A 15,803-nucleotide genomic window follows, 5' to 3' on the forward strand; every position below is an offset into this window, starting at 1 on the left:
CCTTGCCATTGGAATTTCCTTAAGAGGCCTAAAAAAATCAAAAATATTTATTAAAGCCTTGTCTACAATGTTCACTTCGCCTTTCTGGTTTTGAACCCACCTGCTGTGATAACAATGATCAGCCATCCTTCTGTTCTTTGGGCAATAAATACGCCTTTCACCTTGGGTTGCCAGATTGAACGAGTGATTTTAGACATTTAGCATTGCTAGTATCAGAGGGGTTACTCAGGCACAGACAGTTTAACTGTGTATCAAATTGTCCTTCTGACAATAACACTATTTTACAATAATCTTTAATTACATTAGTAGCAAAGGTGATTTAAAATTATAAAATGCATGTTTATTATTTTAATAATTTAATAATTAATGTATGAGCAGCTCAGGTAGCGTTAACAGTATGGGATAAATTCTGGCAACCCTGACGCAATAGGCTGTTCTGATAGCACGGCCCCCCCCCCCCTCCCCCCTCCCCTCTCTTGTGTAGGCTGTTTCGGCTGCTGCGGTCACCTCCCCGCGATTTCCTTATTTCACGTATCCAGGAGCGAGCAGCCACGATGGACGTCGTAAACCAGGTAGGACATTCCGGGCATCACGAAGTGAACGAATATTATGTTAATTCGTACAAGAATTTGGAATTGAGTTTGTTTAATGTAAAGCTGATTGAGATTTATGAAGCATGAAGATGCGCTGGTGTATTGATGAGGAATATGTATGCAGAGGAAGAAACGCCCTCCCCTGCTGATGATGATGCTGAGCGCCGGTTTCACTGCTACACCATTTACAGGGTTCTAGCTTAATAAACAATAAACAATAAATAAATCTAGTTGGTGTAATAATGTTAGTAATTAATAATTAGATTTTTATTTAACATCACTGATGCTGTGCTGATTTACATTTTTAGGATGGACTGTAATGATGGATCTTGTACGTTATATATACAATACAATGATAAACTTAATATTTACGCATCTTTACGTTTTCACATGAATGTTTTTAACCTATTTAATCTGTGAGTCTTGGTTTATTATAAATACTGACTGGACAGGATCATGAGCCATCCATCTCATGATAGGCCTTCTCTAGGCTGTGTGCAGCTGTACAGATTGCTGTGGAAAATGGCAGCTCAATTTTTGACGATCAGCTCTTGTGACCTGGTCCTTGTTTCTATTCGAAGCCATCAGAGATGCAGTGTGTTTTATTTGGACCCCATGATTGACTAGATAGGCTGCAAAATGTTTGGAAACGATTTTTGCCTCTAAATAATATCGGTTTAGAGCATTAGTAGTTTAAAGCACATATTTTTGTAGGGTAATAAATACTAGCCACATTATGATATAATAATTAAATAAGAATATATATCTTAGTTTTAACTGATGTTTTCATTCCAATCTGTTTGAGAAAGGTGTAGCGTTCTACCGCGTACTGTGACGTCACAACCACCCCCTCTTGATACATCCTTTGATCATCTGACCGCTCGGTTATTAAATATGTGTTATTGCTTTAGCACAGTATTACCCATAATAATTACATATGCTCTGAGTAATGCGCATGCCCACAGTCCTAATAAGATCAAATATAATTAAATTAAAAAAAAAAAAGTAAAAAGCTACCACTGCCATTTACACATAATAGTTCACACTACACGATTTTTGCCCTGATTTTCACTCGCCGACTAGGGCGTTCGCTCGGTAATCAAAACTCAATCGCTATGTGTGAACTACTCAACAACTCGATCCGAGCGGCTCGCCGAGCGCCGACCGAAGAGAGATTTCTTGCTTGTGAAATATCTGGATCTGAGTTGCCCGACTGGCAATGAATTCTGTGTCAAACAGCCAATGAGAATGCAAGATACGGTGTGAGGGGAATTGCAGGGGAGGAGTTGTAAACAGGTGGGACAGGGGCATAATATAGTTTATATCAGAATACATTGGCATACACACAAGAGTTACAGTATTTTTGACCTTATCATTCTCTACAAAACATAACACCAACACTGCATTGAAAAAAATATTTATTAACCTCCAACTCACTATAGAACAATCTATGCTGTTCGTATTTTTCCCACTTGCTTTTACGCTGCACATCAGAGCACAAACTTTGATCGCTAGCTACTTGTTGACGTGCATTTTTGGACGTGGTATCATTTAACTCCTCGTCACTTCTCGCGTTTGTTTTCATAACAAAACGTAGTTTGGGAGACCAGAGAAGCACGCGATTCCAGTTGGTGATAGATGGTGTAGTGTGAAACCCCCTATCGCCGATCAGTCGTGTAGTGTGAAAGACACACCGACTTAAAAGACTCCCGATTACAAGAGATCCAGTCGTGTAGTGTGAACTGTACAGCGACCTGACGATTTGGAAAGTCGTGTAGTGTGAACTGTACAGCGACCTGACGATTTGGAAAGTCGTGTAGTGTGAACGGCATAACTTGACTACTAAAATGTTACTTTTGCCTGCAGAATAATGAACCATCTTTAATTAAACATATTTTAAGATTAACATTTATTATAATGATCATTAATTATAATCTGGTACTCATCAATGATCATTTATGTCCTGTGATGACCTGGCAAACTGTCCATAGTGTTTTCTGTCTTTTGTCCGGTAAAACATACCCACCACAACCCTGAATAGAATAAAGCAGTGGTAAAACAGACAATGAATGAATGAATGAATGAATGAATCATTTAGTACTCAACATGTTTGTTTAAACCAGATTTTGCCTTGCAGATAACGCAATTACAAATTTCACAGTTGATATGTACTTTTTTAAGAAAAAAAAAAAAGATTTTTTTTTTTTTATCCAGACACCCTAAACCTGTTTTTTCCCCAACATTCTTTTTAATTTTCTTTATCATATAATTGATTATTCATTCATTTTCAGTTTTACCACCGCTCTATTCTGGTCACTGTTGCGATGGGTCATGTGAAAGGCAGAAAACACCCTGGTCACAAGGCCATCGCAGGGAAGTTTCTGCCCCCAGTTCTGTGTTCTTCATTTCAGCCAGAGATGGCTCATTATAACTGATGCACACTTCACTTGCCATCCACATAATCTTGGAAAAACAAGTTTTGTCGGACCGGTTGACCTTCTGCTTCGATGTCCAGTTTAGATTCCTTTGCCTGTACCCCATTTGCTCCCAATCTAGTTATTCTCACTTCGTTTATTGCAATACTCTTGCCGCTTACATTACCAGCGCTTTGGCCAAGCTGTCATCAAAGCTCAGTTGACCTTCCTCCCTCAGACACAACCAGTTATGGCTTTTTGTAAGCCTGGCCAGAACAGGAACATAGAAATATGTTCCCACAATAGAAGTATATTTTAGTACAAGCTACAGCCCACTGCAGTGCCCTATGCACACACAAACACACACACACACACACACACACACAGAGTGCAGTATATATAGTGGTACAGTATTGAACAGTGAAAGTGATGCACAGACTGGGTTTAACAAAAGTTGTGATTATGTAAATTATTAATTTTATGCACAGTCAATTTTAGGTGTATAGAGTAGATAATTTGCTAAAGTGTAAGTAAAAAACAGCAGAATTGTCATGACAAGGTTGATAAAACTGACATTTTTTATTGTTTCTTTTACAATAGCACTAGGTCCAGACATCTTTTTCATAACATATACGTGTTGTATAAGATCTAAAAGTATTTACTATATTTTATATAATAATTAAAGTATTTTAATATTTAATATCTTTTTCCTGTTAACAGTTAGTTGCCAATGGACAATTCCGGGTGCTGAAAGTGCCTCTGGGCTTCATCAAAGTCTTGCAATGGGTAAGTTATTTTATCCCAACACCTCTGACTCATGTCTGTATTTGTATGTTAGTAAATGCCTTTGGGATGTCATGGAATTGTGTCATCATGTTAAATCCAAAGACAAGAATAGAGCAAGTTAATCATCCTGTTTATCATCCTGTTTATTTTATGATTTATAGGTGTTTGCAAACTAATGTGTGATGACTAAAAATGTAGGGCAGATGGAACGTCTTTATTTGTCATATATTATACATTGCTTAGGGGCCCAACAGTAGTCAGGATTCAAAACCACTACCTAGTAGTCTTATACATACTGAATTGTCTAAAGTATTGTGTACACCCTGGTATTGATATGTGCTTGTTAAATATCTAATTACAAAATCAAGGCATTAATATTAAATTGATTAAATTCACCCCTTTTTGGGCGGCACGGTGGCTCGGTGGGTAGCACTGTCGCCTCACAGCAAGAAGGTCCTGGGTTTTCGATCCCCAGGCGGGCCGGTCCGGGTCCTGTCTGTGTGGAGTTTGCATGTTCTCCCCATGTCTGCTTGGGTTTCCTCCGGGAGCTCCGGTTTCCTCCCACAGTCCAAAAAACATGCAGTCAGGTTAATTGGAGACACTGAATTGCCCTATAGGTGAATGGTTGTGTGTATATGTGTGTCTGCCCTGTGATGGACTGGCACCCCGTCCAGGGTGTTACTGTGTGCCTAGCGCCCATTGAAAAGCTGGGATAGGCTCCAGGACCCCCCTGTGACCCTAATTGTATAAGCGGTTAAGAAAGTGAGTGAGTGACCCCATTTTGCATCTAAAACAGCTTTTTACTTCTCTGAAGTGCCTTTCCACTATATTTTTGGGTACTAGTACTAGTTCTGTACAAGTCTGTAAGTACTATGGTATAAGGGCGCTGATATTGGTTGACAAGCTTGAGTCTCAGTATTACTTAAATTTATCCCAAAATGTTTGGACAGGGTTGAGATCAGCACTTTGTGTAGGCAAGTCAAGTTTTTCCACACCAAACTTATTCTTTTAGGACCCTTGTCGTCATGCTGACTGAGAAGGGGCTTCTGTAAACTGCTTTAAAAATATTAATGCACACAACTAGAATGTCAATTTAAATTGCAGCATTACATTTTCTTTTTGCTTAAATCAGGGGGCCCTGCTCGATCCGTATAACACAGACCTAGATCATACATCCTCATGCACCAAAACGGTGTATTCTGGCTGCTGCCAAACCTGTATTAGTCTGACAGCTTTGGTTGTCAGATTGTTAAGTGCAGAATTTTCTCTGCAGAGATTTCACTGCTCTGAAGTCTATTTGCAGTGTGCTTTACACCAGCTCAGACACTGCTTGTCACTGCACACGTTTGGCTTGTGTGAGGCTGCTCAGCCACAGAAACCCAGTCAACAAAGCTTCTGACTAATGTTTGTTTGTTGCTGCTCATGTCCTGTTGCATTCATGAGCTGATTTTTAGTGTTAGTGCTGCATGGTCAGCACTCAGCAGTCGTTTGCTTCTTTGGCTTACCACTTTATAACTGCGTTGCTTTTGTGTTTTCACACTAGCAGCACTTAGAATTTACCATGGCAGCTCTAACATGACAGAAATGTGAAAAGGTGTTGAAAAGGTGGCCTCCCATGACAGTAAATGTCACTGAGCCGAGAACCTTTTTTAATACCAGTCTTTGTCTATGGAGATAACATGGTTCTGTGGGTGTGTCGAAACAGTATGTTGACATGTCAAGGTGTGTTTCTGAGTAGCAGTATTTATGGAAAAGGGGTGATGTCTGATGGTTGTTTTAAATTATCTTCACATTATTTAAACGCTCTTTATAATGCATTGTTTAGTCAGGCTTTAAATACTTGACTAAATGATTTGAAAACAGAGTTTTATGAATTCTATGTCAGTTTTATAAGTTCACAGTCAAGTGAGCTATATAACATATCTAGACTTTAAAGCAAAAAGAATACAACAATGCTGGTTATTCTTGTCACTAGGGATGTAACGATGCACCACAAGACAGTTAAAAATCGGTGCACGTGCCATGATTCGAATCGGTTATTCATTTAAGATGAATTGATATTCACTTTAAACAGCTGAGGGCACTGGCACTATTCACCTCGCCTGGTTGACGGCACTTCACAAAGTTTATTTATTTATGTGAGGATACTTTCTTTATTTGTATTCATTTATTTATATAATGTTGGATTTGTTTTAAATTTTCATTTCAGTTTTTTTACACAATAAGCATTATTTGGCATGGTCTGTACCTACCTCAGAAATAAAAGGACATTCATTATTTAGATAAATAAAAGATAAGCACAAATACAGTATTTTATTCTATTTTTTTTAAGAGAAATAATAAAAGGAAACTTTGTCATAATTTTTCTTCAATTTGATTTTGTTTAAAAAAATCAGGAAAAAAATTGTATCGTAAACCCAGTATCGTGAATCGCATCGCATCGTGGGTAGAGTGTATCGTTACATCCCTACTTGTCACTTGTCACTTTAAGGTCCCAATTTTGGAACAGGGACTTGATTGCCCAGTAGCCTCTGTAAAAGTAAAGTACAGTAAATTTACCTTGAATAAAGTAAAAAAGTTTCCTTGAATATGTACCAAGGCACCCATATTTCAGCAGCTTATTGTTGCCTCTTGGGTTTCATCAGACCATCTGGACAAATGGGCAAAAAAGACCACTGTTCCATGTACTTTTTAATAGGACAAATCTATAGCAACAAGACATAAAAAATTAGGAGGTGACGTCTCATTGTTAAATAGGGATGTAACGATACACTCTACCCACGATGCGATGCGATTCACGATACTGGGTTCACAATAAAAAAAAATTCTGATTTTTTAAACAGATTATGACAAAGTTTCCTTTTATTATTTCTCTTTAAAAATAAAGTAAAACACTGTGTTTGTTCTTATCTTTTATTTATCTAAATATTTAATGCTTTTTTATTTCTGAGCTAGGTACAAACTATGCAAAACAATGCTGCACAAAAAAACTGAAATTAAATTTAAAATAAATCCCACATTAAATAAATAAATGAATAATACAAATAAAGAAAGTATCCTCACATAAATAAATTGGGCTGGAAAATTCCGTACCTGGCAAACCTGTAGTGACGTCGACCAGGCAAGGTGAATAGCGCCAGTGCCCTCTGCTGTTTAAAGTGAGTGTCGTTTCATTATACATGTAAACCAATTTGAATCGTTACACATGTGAATCGATTTTTAACTTTCTTGTGGTGCATTGTTACATCCCTATAGATCCAAGTTAAAAATCTTGATGTTAAATGTTTGATGTATGTATATTTTTGACCTAGCAGATTGTGCCATATTTATTTTATCCAATCATTTAGTGACAAAAATGAACAGTAATAGACACTACTGAAATCCCAACACTGCCAACTTATCCCTTAAAGGTGTATGTAAACTTCAGAGGTTTATGTGATTTACTTACATGTTCTGAATTGGGTTTATTAACATCATAAAATCATAAGTTTCATCTCTTCAAATTTTTTATAACAATAATTTGCTTCTAAAAACAATTGGACCATAACCAGTTTAGAGTTCCGATATTAAAATATTTTGTTGAGGCCATGCGCTTTAAATTCCCCTTTGTACCATGCGAGGCTGTATTTGTGACAGATGGCCCTGAAATTTAATAGCTCCATTCTTTATTCAAATCCCACTTCCAACTGCAGCCCACACCACACCGCATGAAATCTCACAGATATTTGGCAGCATCACACTCGCATATCGGTCCCATGATGCCGTTCTTAAACACCAAGAAAGGCTTTTGCTCAGTTTATATTTTGCAAGTGACTTGAATTATATTGCATTGATTATTTCTAGGATGGAACAAGTACATTATAGGTACTAATGATAATAGAAAATCATTTAGTTCATTTTGTTCCATAAGCATACATAGATGTAAAAGTATTCTTTATTTGATGAAGTAACCTGGTGCTGTTTTTGTTTGCATGTCTTCAGGTGTTTGCCATCTTTGCATTTTCCACCTGTGGGACTTACTCGGGATCCTTTCGCATGAAGGTGGAGTGCAAAAACAGATCAGACAGTAACCTGAAAATAGACGTGGACTTTGAATATCCATTCAGGTACATGGACTTTTCAGAAGTGACTTTAATACATATAAAGTAAAGGTTTTGAACACAGGTTTGATTTGAACAAATGGTTTGAGTGGTACATTGCCTTACAAAACATTTAGACTTTAGTAATTTAAATTTAATGTAAATTTTACTTACAATAACCAGGCAGATCCTCGACAACTGAATGTGCACTTGCAAACACAAAGAATAATAACATTTAAACCACCTCCTTGTTTCTACACTCACTGTCCATTTTATCAGCTCCACTTACCATATAGAAGCACTTTGTAGTTCTACAATTACTGACTGTAGTCCATCTGTTTCTCTACATACTTTTTTAACCTCCTTTTACTCTGTTCTTCAATGGTCAGGACCCCAACAGGACCACCACAGAGCAGGTATTATTTAAGTGGGGGATCATTCTCAGCACTGCAGTGACAATGACATGGTGGTGGTGTGTTAGTGTGTGTTGTGCTGGTATGAGTGGATCAGACACAGCAGCGCTGCTGGAGTTTTTAAATACTGTGTCCACTCACTGTCCACTCTATTAGACACTCCTACCTAGTTGGTCCACCTTGTAGATGTAAAGTCAGAGACGATCGCTCATCTATTGCTGCTGTTTGAGTTGGTCATCTTCGAGACCTTCATCAGTGGTCACAGGGTGCTGTTGGCTGGATATATTTGGTTGATGGAATATTCTCAGTCCAGCAGTAACAGTGAGATGTTTTAAAACTCCATTAGCACTGCTGTGTCTTATCCACTCGTACCAGCACAACACACACTAACACACCACCATCATGTCAGTGTCACTGCAGCGCTGAGAATGATCCACCACCCAAATAATACCTACTCTGTGGTGGTCCTGGGAGAGTCCTGACCATTGAAGAACAGCATGAAAGGAGCTAACAAAGCATGCAGAGAAACAGATGGACTACAGTCAGTAATTGTAGAACTACAAAGTGCTTCTATATGGTAAGTGGAGCTGATAAAATGGACAGTGAGTGTAGAAACAAGGAGGTGGTTTTAATGTTATGGCTGATCAGTGTATATACAGAATGTAAATATGGTGGCATTTTCAAACAATTCATGTTTTAATTAGTGATTTTTTTTTCTGTATTTATTTGGCTATTCTTGTTCATTTTTTTTCTTATTTTGCTTTTTTTTTTTAAGTATGTTGATGTATGAACAGCAATATGGGTCCTAGGGTTCTTTTTGTTTAATTCTTGTCTGTCTGTAAAAAGTTTCACATTTTCTCTCAGTGTCTTCACATACACAAGACATGCATCATGTGCATTAACTTCTTTAAATTGCTTTAAGTGTAAGTGATTGAGTAAAGGTGTAAAAAAGTTTTGCCCTTTTATGAATTTGCTTCCTGTCCAGTCTGTGTTCTGTCTTGTGCCCTATGTTCTGGATGATGATTGACCCACAGCCACCCTTACTAGAGTGAAGTGATTGTTAAAATGAATAAATAATAAACATAAAAGCTATTTTATTGAATGACTAGCAAAACTGTGTTAAGAAAACCTCAGAAGGCGTTTACAGCACAGACAGAGTATAGAAGGCATGCTTTTACTGTTATATGGGCTGATACCTGGCAACTCTAGCTGCAGTTGCACAAAAAACTTGGTCAGACTGGTAATTGGAGCTTGGATACAGAAATAGTGTTAGCAATTTTAGTTATGACCAGGTTTGTACTACAGTGTTAATCAATCAGTTTATTTTGATGGACCAAGTCTTACTTGTACACTAATAGTATTTTTTTCTATTTTATTTATGTATTTCTCCCTTTTCTCCCAGTTTAGTGTAGCCAATTAGTCTCCCATTGCTTTGGACCTCCATCGCGTCCAAGAAGGGTATATTTGCCTGAATCATGCTCCCTCCGACACATGCGCCGAAGACCCCATCCCCTTTTAGTCCTGTCTTTTTCCACACAGCAGACTAGCGACCAATTTTATCTGCAGCAGGCACTGCCCAACCGAACATTAGCAGAGCTGAGATTCAGACTCTGAAAGTTCAGAATCCCAACGCTGGTGTGCTAGCAGAATATTCTGTTGTGCACCTGGGGGACCTATGATGTACACAAAGTTTTATATATGAGTAGATTGTTGGCCTTACTTGCCGACCTGTGCAAGTCAAATTAAACAAGTTAAACTATTTCAGCTTTCTTAAATGGTACAAATTACTAACATAATAATTACAACTAATGTGGAATTGTGTTACTGTTTGTTTATGGAATCATTTCTTGTCTCGTTGGGTCATCTTAGCTTAGGGTGGCCAGCCGTCCGGTTTTAGGTCGGACAGTCCGGCTTTTCAGCTGCCAGTCCTCCATCCACGAAACGCTAGGACAGACACTTAAAAATCCTCCTTTTGGAGTGAACTGATTTAATTTTTGATCAATATTATCTGTCATTGGCTCGGGTACACATCAAAACAAATGCTTTGTATTTAATTGGTTTAACAGCCTCATTCGACTGCTTATAGTGCTACCGCTGGCCAATCGCAGAAAGTCCGCCCTCTAAATGCTAGTCTGTGATTGGGTGGTTGAATTTTGCTCGCTCGCTCTGGTCTGTATACACCTCTAATAGAGTCAATTAGTCAGCTCTCATGCTCAGGAACGCTGTGAAAATGCCAAAAAGTAAACTTTTGGTGGCAGCGAGGAACGGACTTAAATATCAAAAGTAGACACAACATTTAGTGAGTAAAACAGTAATTTGTTATAGAATTCTTGCTTAAATTGGTCAAAAATTTTTATAGGGGTTATGGTTTCATTCTGTGTTGCAGTATCATGTCCCCCGGTTACTGGTATGATGTCCTCCTTTTGGGTGTAGTGTCCTCCTTTTTGGGGTGTAATGTCCTCCTTTTTGTGGCTATGAATGTGGCCACCCTATCTTAGCTTGTACAGGGTTATAATTAGTACTTACTCCTACTGCAGCATAAAGATTTAGTGGTCCCATTTCCCATTTAGTAGTCAACTTAGCTAAGTATTTGTGCTGTTGTGAAATTAATGAGCGTTTTCAAAAGCTTCAGTCCTAGGATGAAGCGTTTCTACAGATTAAAAAAACTAAATGCCATTTTTATTTTCCACCTTTCTGCAGGCTTCATCAAGTATACTTCGATGCCCCAACATGCAAGGGAGGTCAAACTGAGCAGTACTTCCTTGTGGGCGACTACTCATCTTCCGCCGAGTTTTTTGTTACCATTGGTGTCTTCGCTTTTCTGTACTCCATGGCAGCTCTTAGCATCTATGTCTTTGCCTTTGAGAAGTACCGTGAAAACAACAAGGGGCCTCTGATTGTGAGTTCACAAAATAAAGCTATCTTCACCCAACAGTTTGAATATGATGTTTACCATAATTCACCTACACAATCTAAACCAGTCTCTAGAGCAGGGGTGGGGAACCTTTTACCCAATGAGGGCCAGATTAATAATTACATATCTAGTCACCGGCCACAGACTACAATGATGCAACATACAGCCAAATAATATAGACTTTTTAAAAACATGATGCTGATGGTATGTAGTGTTTATATTTGATCAGTTTTACTTTTTCTGGAGCTAATATTTTACACATATTTTATACACATCATCATTAATTGCGGGGACAGAGACGCCTGGGCTGCTTTGCTTGCTTTGTTGCTACCGCGACCCTGAATGGATAATGCGGAACAGATGATTATGATGATTAATTGCATAAAGCCCAGACAAAAAAATTTAGGAAATATATGGCGGGCCACATTTGATTGAGCTGGGGGCCGTATACGGCCCGCAGGCCGGAGGTTTCCCACCCCTGCTCTAGAGATTATAATGAAATGCACAGTAAATGATTTAAGGTTAATTAAAAAAAGGTATTTCGTTTATGCCTTGTTCTTTATTTCAGGATCTTGGTGTGACATGCGTGTTCACCTTCATGTGGCTGGTGAGCTCAGCGGCATGGGCGAAAGGATTGTCAGATGTGAAGACAGCCACAGATCCAGATAAGGTGGTAAATCTTATCCAGGCCTGTGATCTGGAGGGATCAGTCTGCAGTGAGGTTCACGACCCTGTCATGTCCGGCCTTAACACCTCTGTGGTGAGTGGAGTCTGTTAAAACCAATCATAATTTTTTCAAAAGTCTGAATTTATTATTACTAATAATGAGAATTAATTGTATATATGTGCAACAAAGTGTGCCGTTGTGCTTTCAGGTCTTCGGCTTCATGAACCTGATCTTGTGGGCTGGCAACATTTGGTTTGTCTTTAAGGAGACAGGCATTGTCGCCCCCTTCATGCGCCAACCACCCGCCCAGGAGAAGCAGCCAGCCCCTGACTCCTATGGACAGCAGGGCTATGGCCAGCAGGACCCATACTCTGGCTCCCAGGGTGGATATCAGCCAGATTACAGCCAGCAGGGCTACAACCAGGGTGCAGATTACGGTCAGGGTGGCTACAACCAGCAGGGTGCGCCCACCTCTTTTTCCAACCAGATGTGAGATGGACCAGTGGAAGTTAACAATAACGACTGGTGAGTGCTAGTCTACACGTTGTCTTAAAAAAAGATAAAATCGGCCGCTCAGGTGGCGCAGCGGTAAAAAGAAACGTGCTGCAACCAGGGCTGGATTCTGAGAAGCGTCGTATCGAATCCAGCCTTGCTTTACCGGTTCGAAGCTGAGTGGCTATATGAGCAACGATTGGCCGGTTGCTCATGCGGGGGGTGGGACAAAGAACCGGATGTGGGTCTCTCTCTGTCAGAATGCGATTGCGTTCTCTGCCGGCTGATTGGAGGCGCTTACACAGAGATGGGAGAGGGTGCCCTTAGGGTGTGTCTCTCCGCATGCAACGCTAGGTGGCGCCAAACTCGTCAATGTGTGGGTGGCAAAGATGCATCTGGCTGCTGCTCGTGTTTCGGAGGGGATACGGGTTAGCTTCAATCACCTCCGTCAGGGCAGGGTTCGGCATAGACAGAGAGGAAGCACGATGCTAATTGAACAATTGGATGCGCTAAAAAGGGGTAAAAAAAAAAAAAATAAAAAAAAAAAAAAAACACGATAAAATCGGAAGAAAAATGGGTACGATTTTGACCTGAGGTAAGTGGAACCAAAGTCTTTCAAATTAAAATAACACCCTTCCATACTAAATCGTACATCCAATTAATTAGTGCACTCCCAATGTATGAGTACACTCTGTAGGACATGGATGTAAGCTCTCATGGCTTAAATAAATCACCAGATAACATGTCAGATAGGTGTGAAGTTATGGAATGCAAGTGCTGATGATCACTGCTGTGAAAAATATTTTCTATTTCAAGGCATAAATAGTTCAGCTGCAGTATCACTGTAAAAAAAAGTCTGTACGGGAGTAAAAGTGAAGTGATAAAATAAGTGTTCAATTTATTACACATTTTTTTGGCCACATTTAATGTTTATGCTTTTATTTTTGGCTGCAGGTTACTAGAGTTTGATATTTGATTCCTGTCACTGTCAGTGAGGAGTACTCTGGTTTCCTTCCACTTCACAAAAAATTGCAGAAGATGGATTGGCTACAGAAAATTGCACTTTGTTGTGACTGAGTGGGTGTCTGACAAGGCACCCTGTCAATTTAGCCTATTTCTCAACCGTTGTATTCCGGTTTTTGCTTCCGGTGTATCGAGAAGAATGCCTTCTTCTGGATGTCATATATATACACCGATCAGCCATAACATTAAAACCACCTCCTTGTTTCTCCACACATTGTCCATTTTATCAGCTTCACTTACCATATCGAAACACTTTGTAGTTCTACAATTACTGACTGTAGTCCATCTTTTTCTCTTCATGCTTTGTTAGCCCCCTTTCACCCTGTTCTTCAGTGGTCACGACTCTCCCATGACCACTACAGAGTAGGTATTATATGGGTGGTGGTTCATTGTCAGCACTGCAGTGACATTATCTATCTATCTATCTATCTATCTATCTATCTATCTATCTATCTATCTATCTATCTATCTATCTATCTATCTGACATGGTGGTGGTGAGTTAGTGTGTGTTGTGCTGGTATCAGTGGATAAAACACAGCAGTGTTGATGGAGTTTTTAAACACCTCACTGTCCCTGCTGGACTGAGAATAGTCCACCAACCAAAAATATATCCAGCCATTAGAACCCTGTGGGCAGCGTCCTGTGACCACTGATGAAGGTCTCGAAGATGACCAACTCAAACAGCAGCAATAGATGAGCGATCGTCTCAGACTTTACATCTACAAGGTGGACCAACTAGGTAGGAGTGTCTAATAGAGTGGACAGTTAGTGGACACAGTATTTAAAAAACTCCAGCAGCACTGCTGTGTCTGATCCACTCATACCAGCACAACACACACTAACACACAACCACCATGTCAGTGTCACTGCAATGCTGAGAATGACCCACCACCCAAATAATACCTACTCTGTATTGGTCCTGGGAGAGTCCTGACCATTGAGAAACAGCATGAAAGGGGGCTAACAAAGCATGTCCTAGCTTGTTTGGAAGCTGGGGTCAGAGCGCAGGATCAGCCATTGTACTGCACTGCAAAAGTGCATGTCAGTATGGTGTACTATTTGATGAATGTGTACTGTTGGCTACTGACTTATCATTTTCTTACTTTACACTCTCTCTCTCTCTCTCTCTCTCTCTCTCTCTCTCTCTCTCTCTCTCTCTCTCTCTCTCTCTCTCTCTCTATATCTCTCTCTCTCACTATATTTTCACAGGAAGAGGGTGATTGTGTGATTAGGATAGTGTGGAACCTGAACCCTACCCAAACACCCACACTCTTCCCTGTATGTGTGTTTGTGCGTATATCTTTGGATGTGAACTTGGAAAGAAAACAAGTGGGTGGTGGGGGGCAGTAAATACGTCTGGGCTGTGGGAGAAAACGGGGGGTTATTCTTTGTGATGTTTATTATTGTGATGTATAAAATAAAATCAAACTGTTATGTATGATCAGAGAAAGAAATATAAAAAACGAAGAAAAAAATATATTGCTAGATACATTTTGAATTGACGACGGTGACAATAGTAATGCTTTAAGAGAATGTATTTGTCTGTGTTGTATAAATATCAAAATGAACAAATATATATAAATATTTCCTAAAACACGTATGAGATTATTATTATTATTCCACTGAAGTTTAAGTTCTATTTAGAGAGGTTAACTATGAAAATGGGCATGACACAAAAAATCTAAGAAGTGAAAACATCTGAATAAAGATGCCAGCTATAAATAAGAGCTGTTTTTATTTTTCATTATAAAAATGAACATATCTATTATAATATGAACGACCTATTGCGCAACATTTTTACTCATTTTTAATCTCGTCAACTTAAATGATCTCACTGTAGTGATTTTATCTCCTATGAGAATAATGCTTGAATTATGTAACGGAAGAAGTAAAGTTTGCCAATATGACGAGAATATTTAATCTAAAATGTTGAGAAATAGGCTAATTATTTTGTAAAAATATATGTATTATAATTTTATAATTACTCATTTATATATATGAAAGATAAAATGCATTAACCTATATTTAAGATGTTTCCACCTTCTAAATGACCATTTTTGCCACTGGAAATGATGGGAAATTTTAAAGGTTCGAAGTACTGATGTTGTTTGCGGCTTGTTCACCTGCGGATGTTCACCTGTATCATTCTTGTTTGCCTTTTTATTTCAAGCGCATTTATTAAATTATTTATTGCTTTAAGTGTAAGGAGCTGGCCCCGTTTTGCTGTGAGCAGTAGGCTTAATGAGACCAAACCCAGTGTGGGACGATGAATATATTCTAGGAGTGATGTTTCTTTTAGACTGGCCTTCAGTTTCTTCTCTTACACAATTCTGCAATATGCGAAACACATGTCTGATGAGTTAGCTTGGTGTAAATTGTTTTTAAATACTACGCTTTCTCTGCTGTGCTGCTTGAGTATAT

General features: G+C 38.9%; 1 protein-coding gene across 1 annotated transcript; it reads left to right on the forward strand.

Annotated features, from left to right (window-relative positions):
* Window positions 1–547: 547 nt before the first annotated feature.
* Window positions 548–14,978, forward strand: sypa (synaptophysin a). Its single transcript, XM_062998330.1, has 7 exons — window positions 548–572; window positions 3,728–3,793; window positions 7,775–7,899; window positions 10,986–11,184; window positions 11,768–11,959; window positions 12,075–12,391; window positions 14,592–14,978. The coding sequence occupies exons 1-6, from the start codon at window positions 555–557 to the stop codon at window positions 12,357–12,359; spliced, it is 885 nt and encodes a 294-aa protein (XP_062854400.1). The 5' UTR covers window positions 548–554; the 3' UTR covers window positions 12,360–12,391; window positions 14,592–14,978.
* Window positions 14,979–15,803: the final 825 nt, after the last annotated feature.

The sequence above is a fragment of the Trichomycterus rosablanca genome, chromosome 7 (genome assembly GCF_030014385.1).
Source record: "Trichomycterus rosablanca isolate fTriRos1 chromosome 7, fTriRos1.hap1, whole genome shotgun sequence".
Taxonomy (NCBI): Eukaryota; Metazoa; Chordata; class Actinopteri; order Siluriformes; family Trichomycteridae; genus Trichomycterus; species Trichomycterus rosablanca.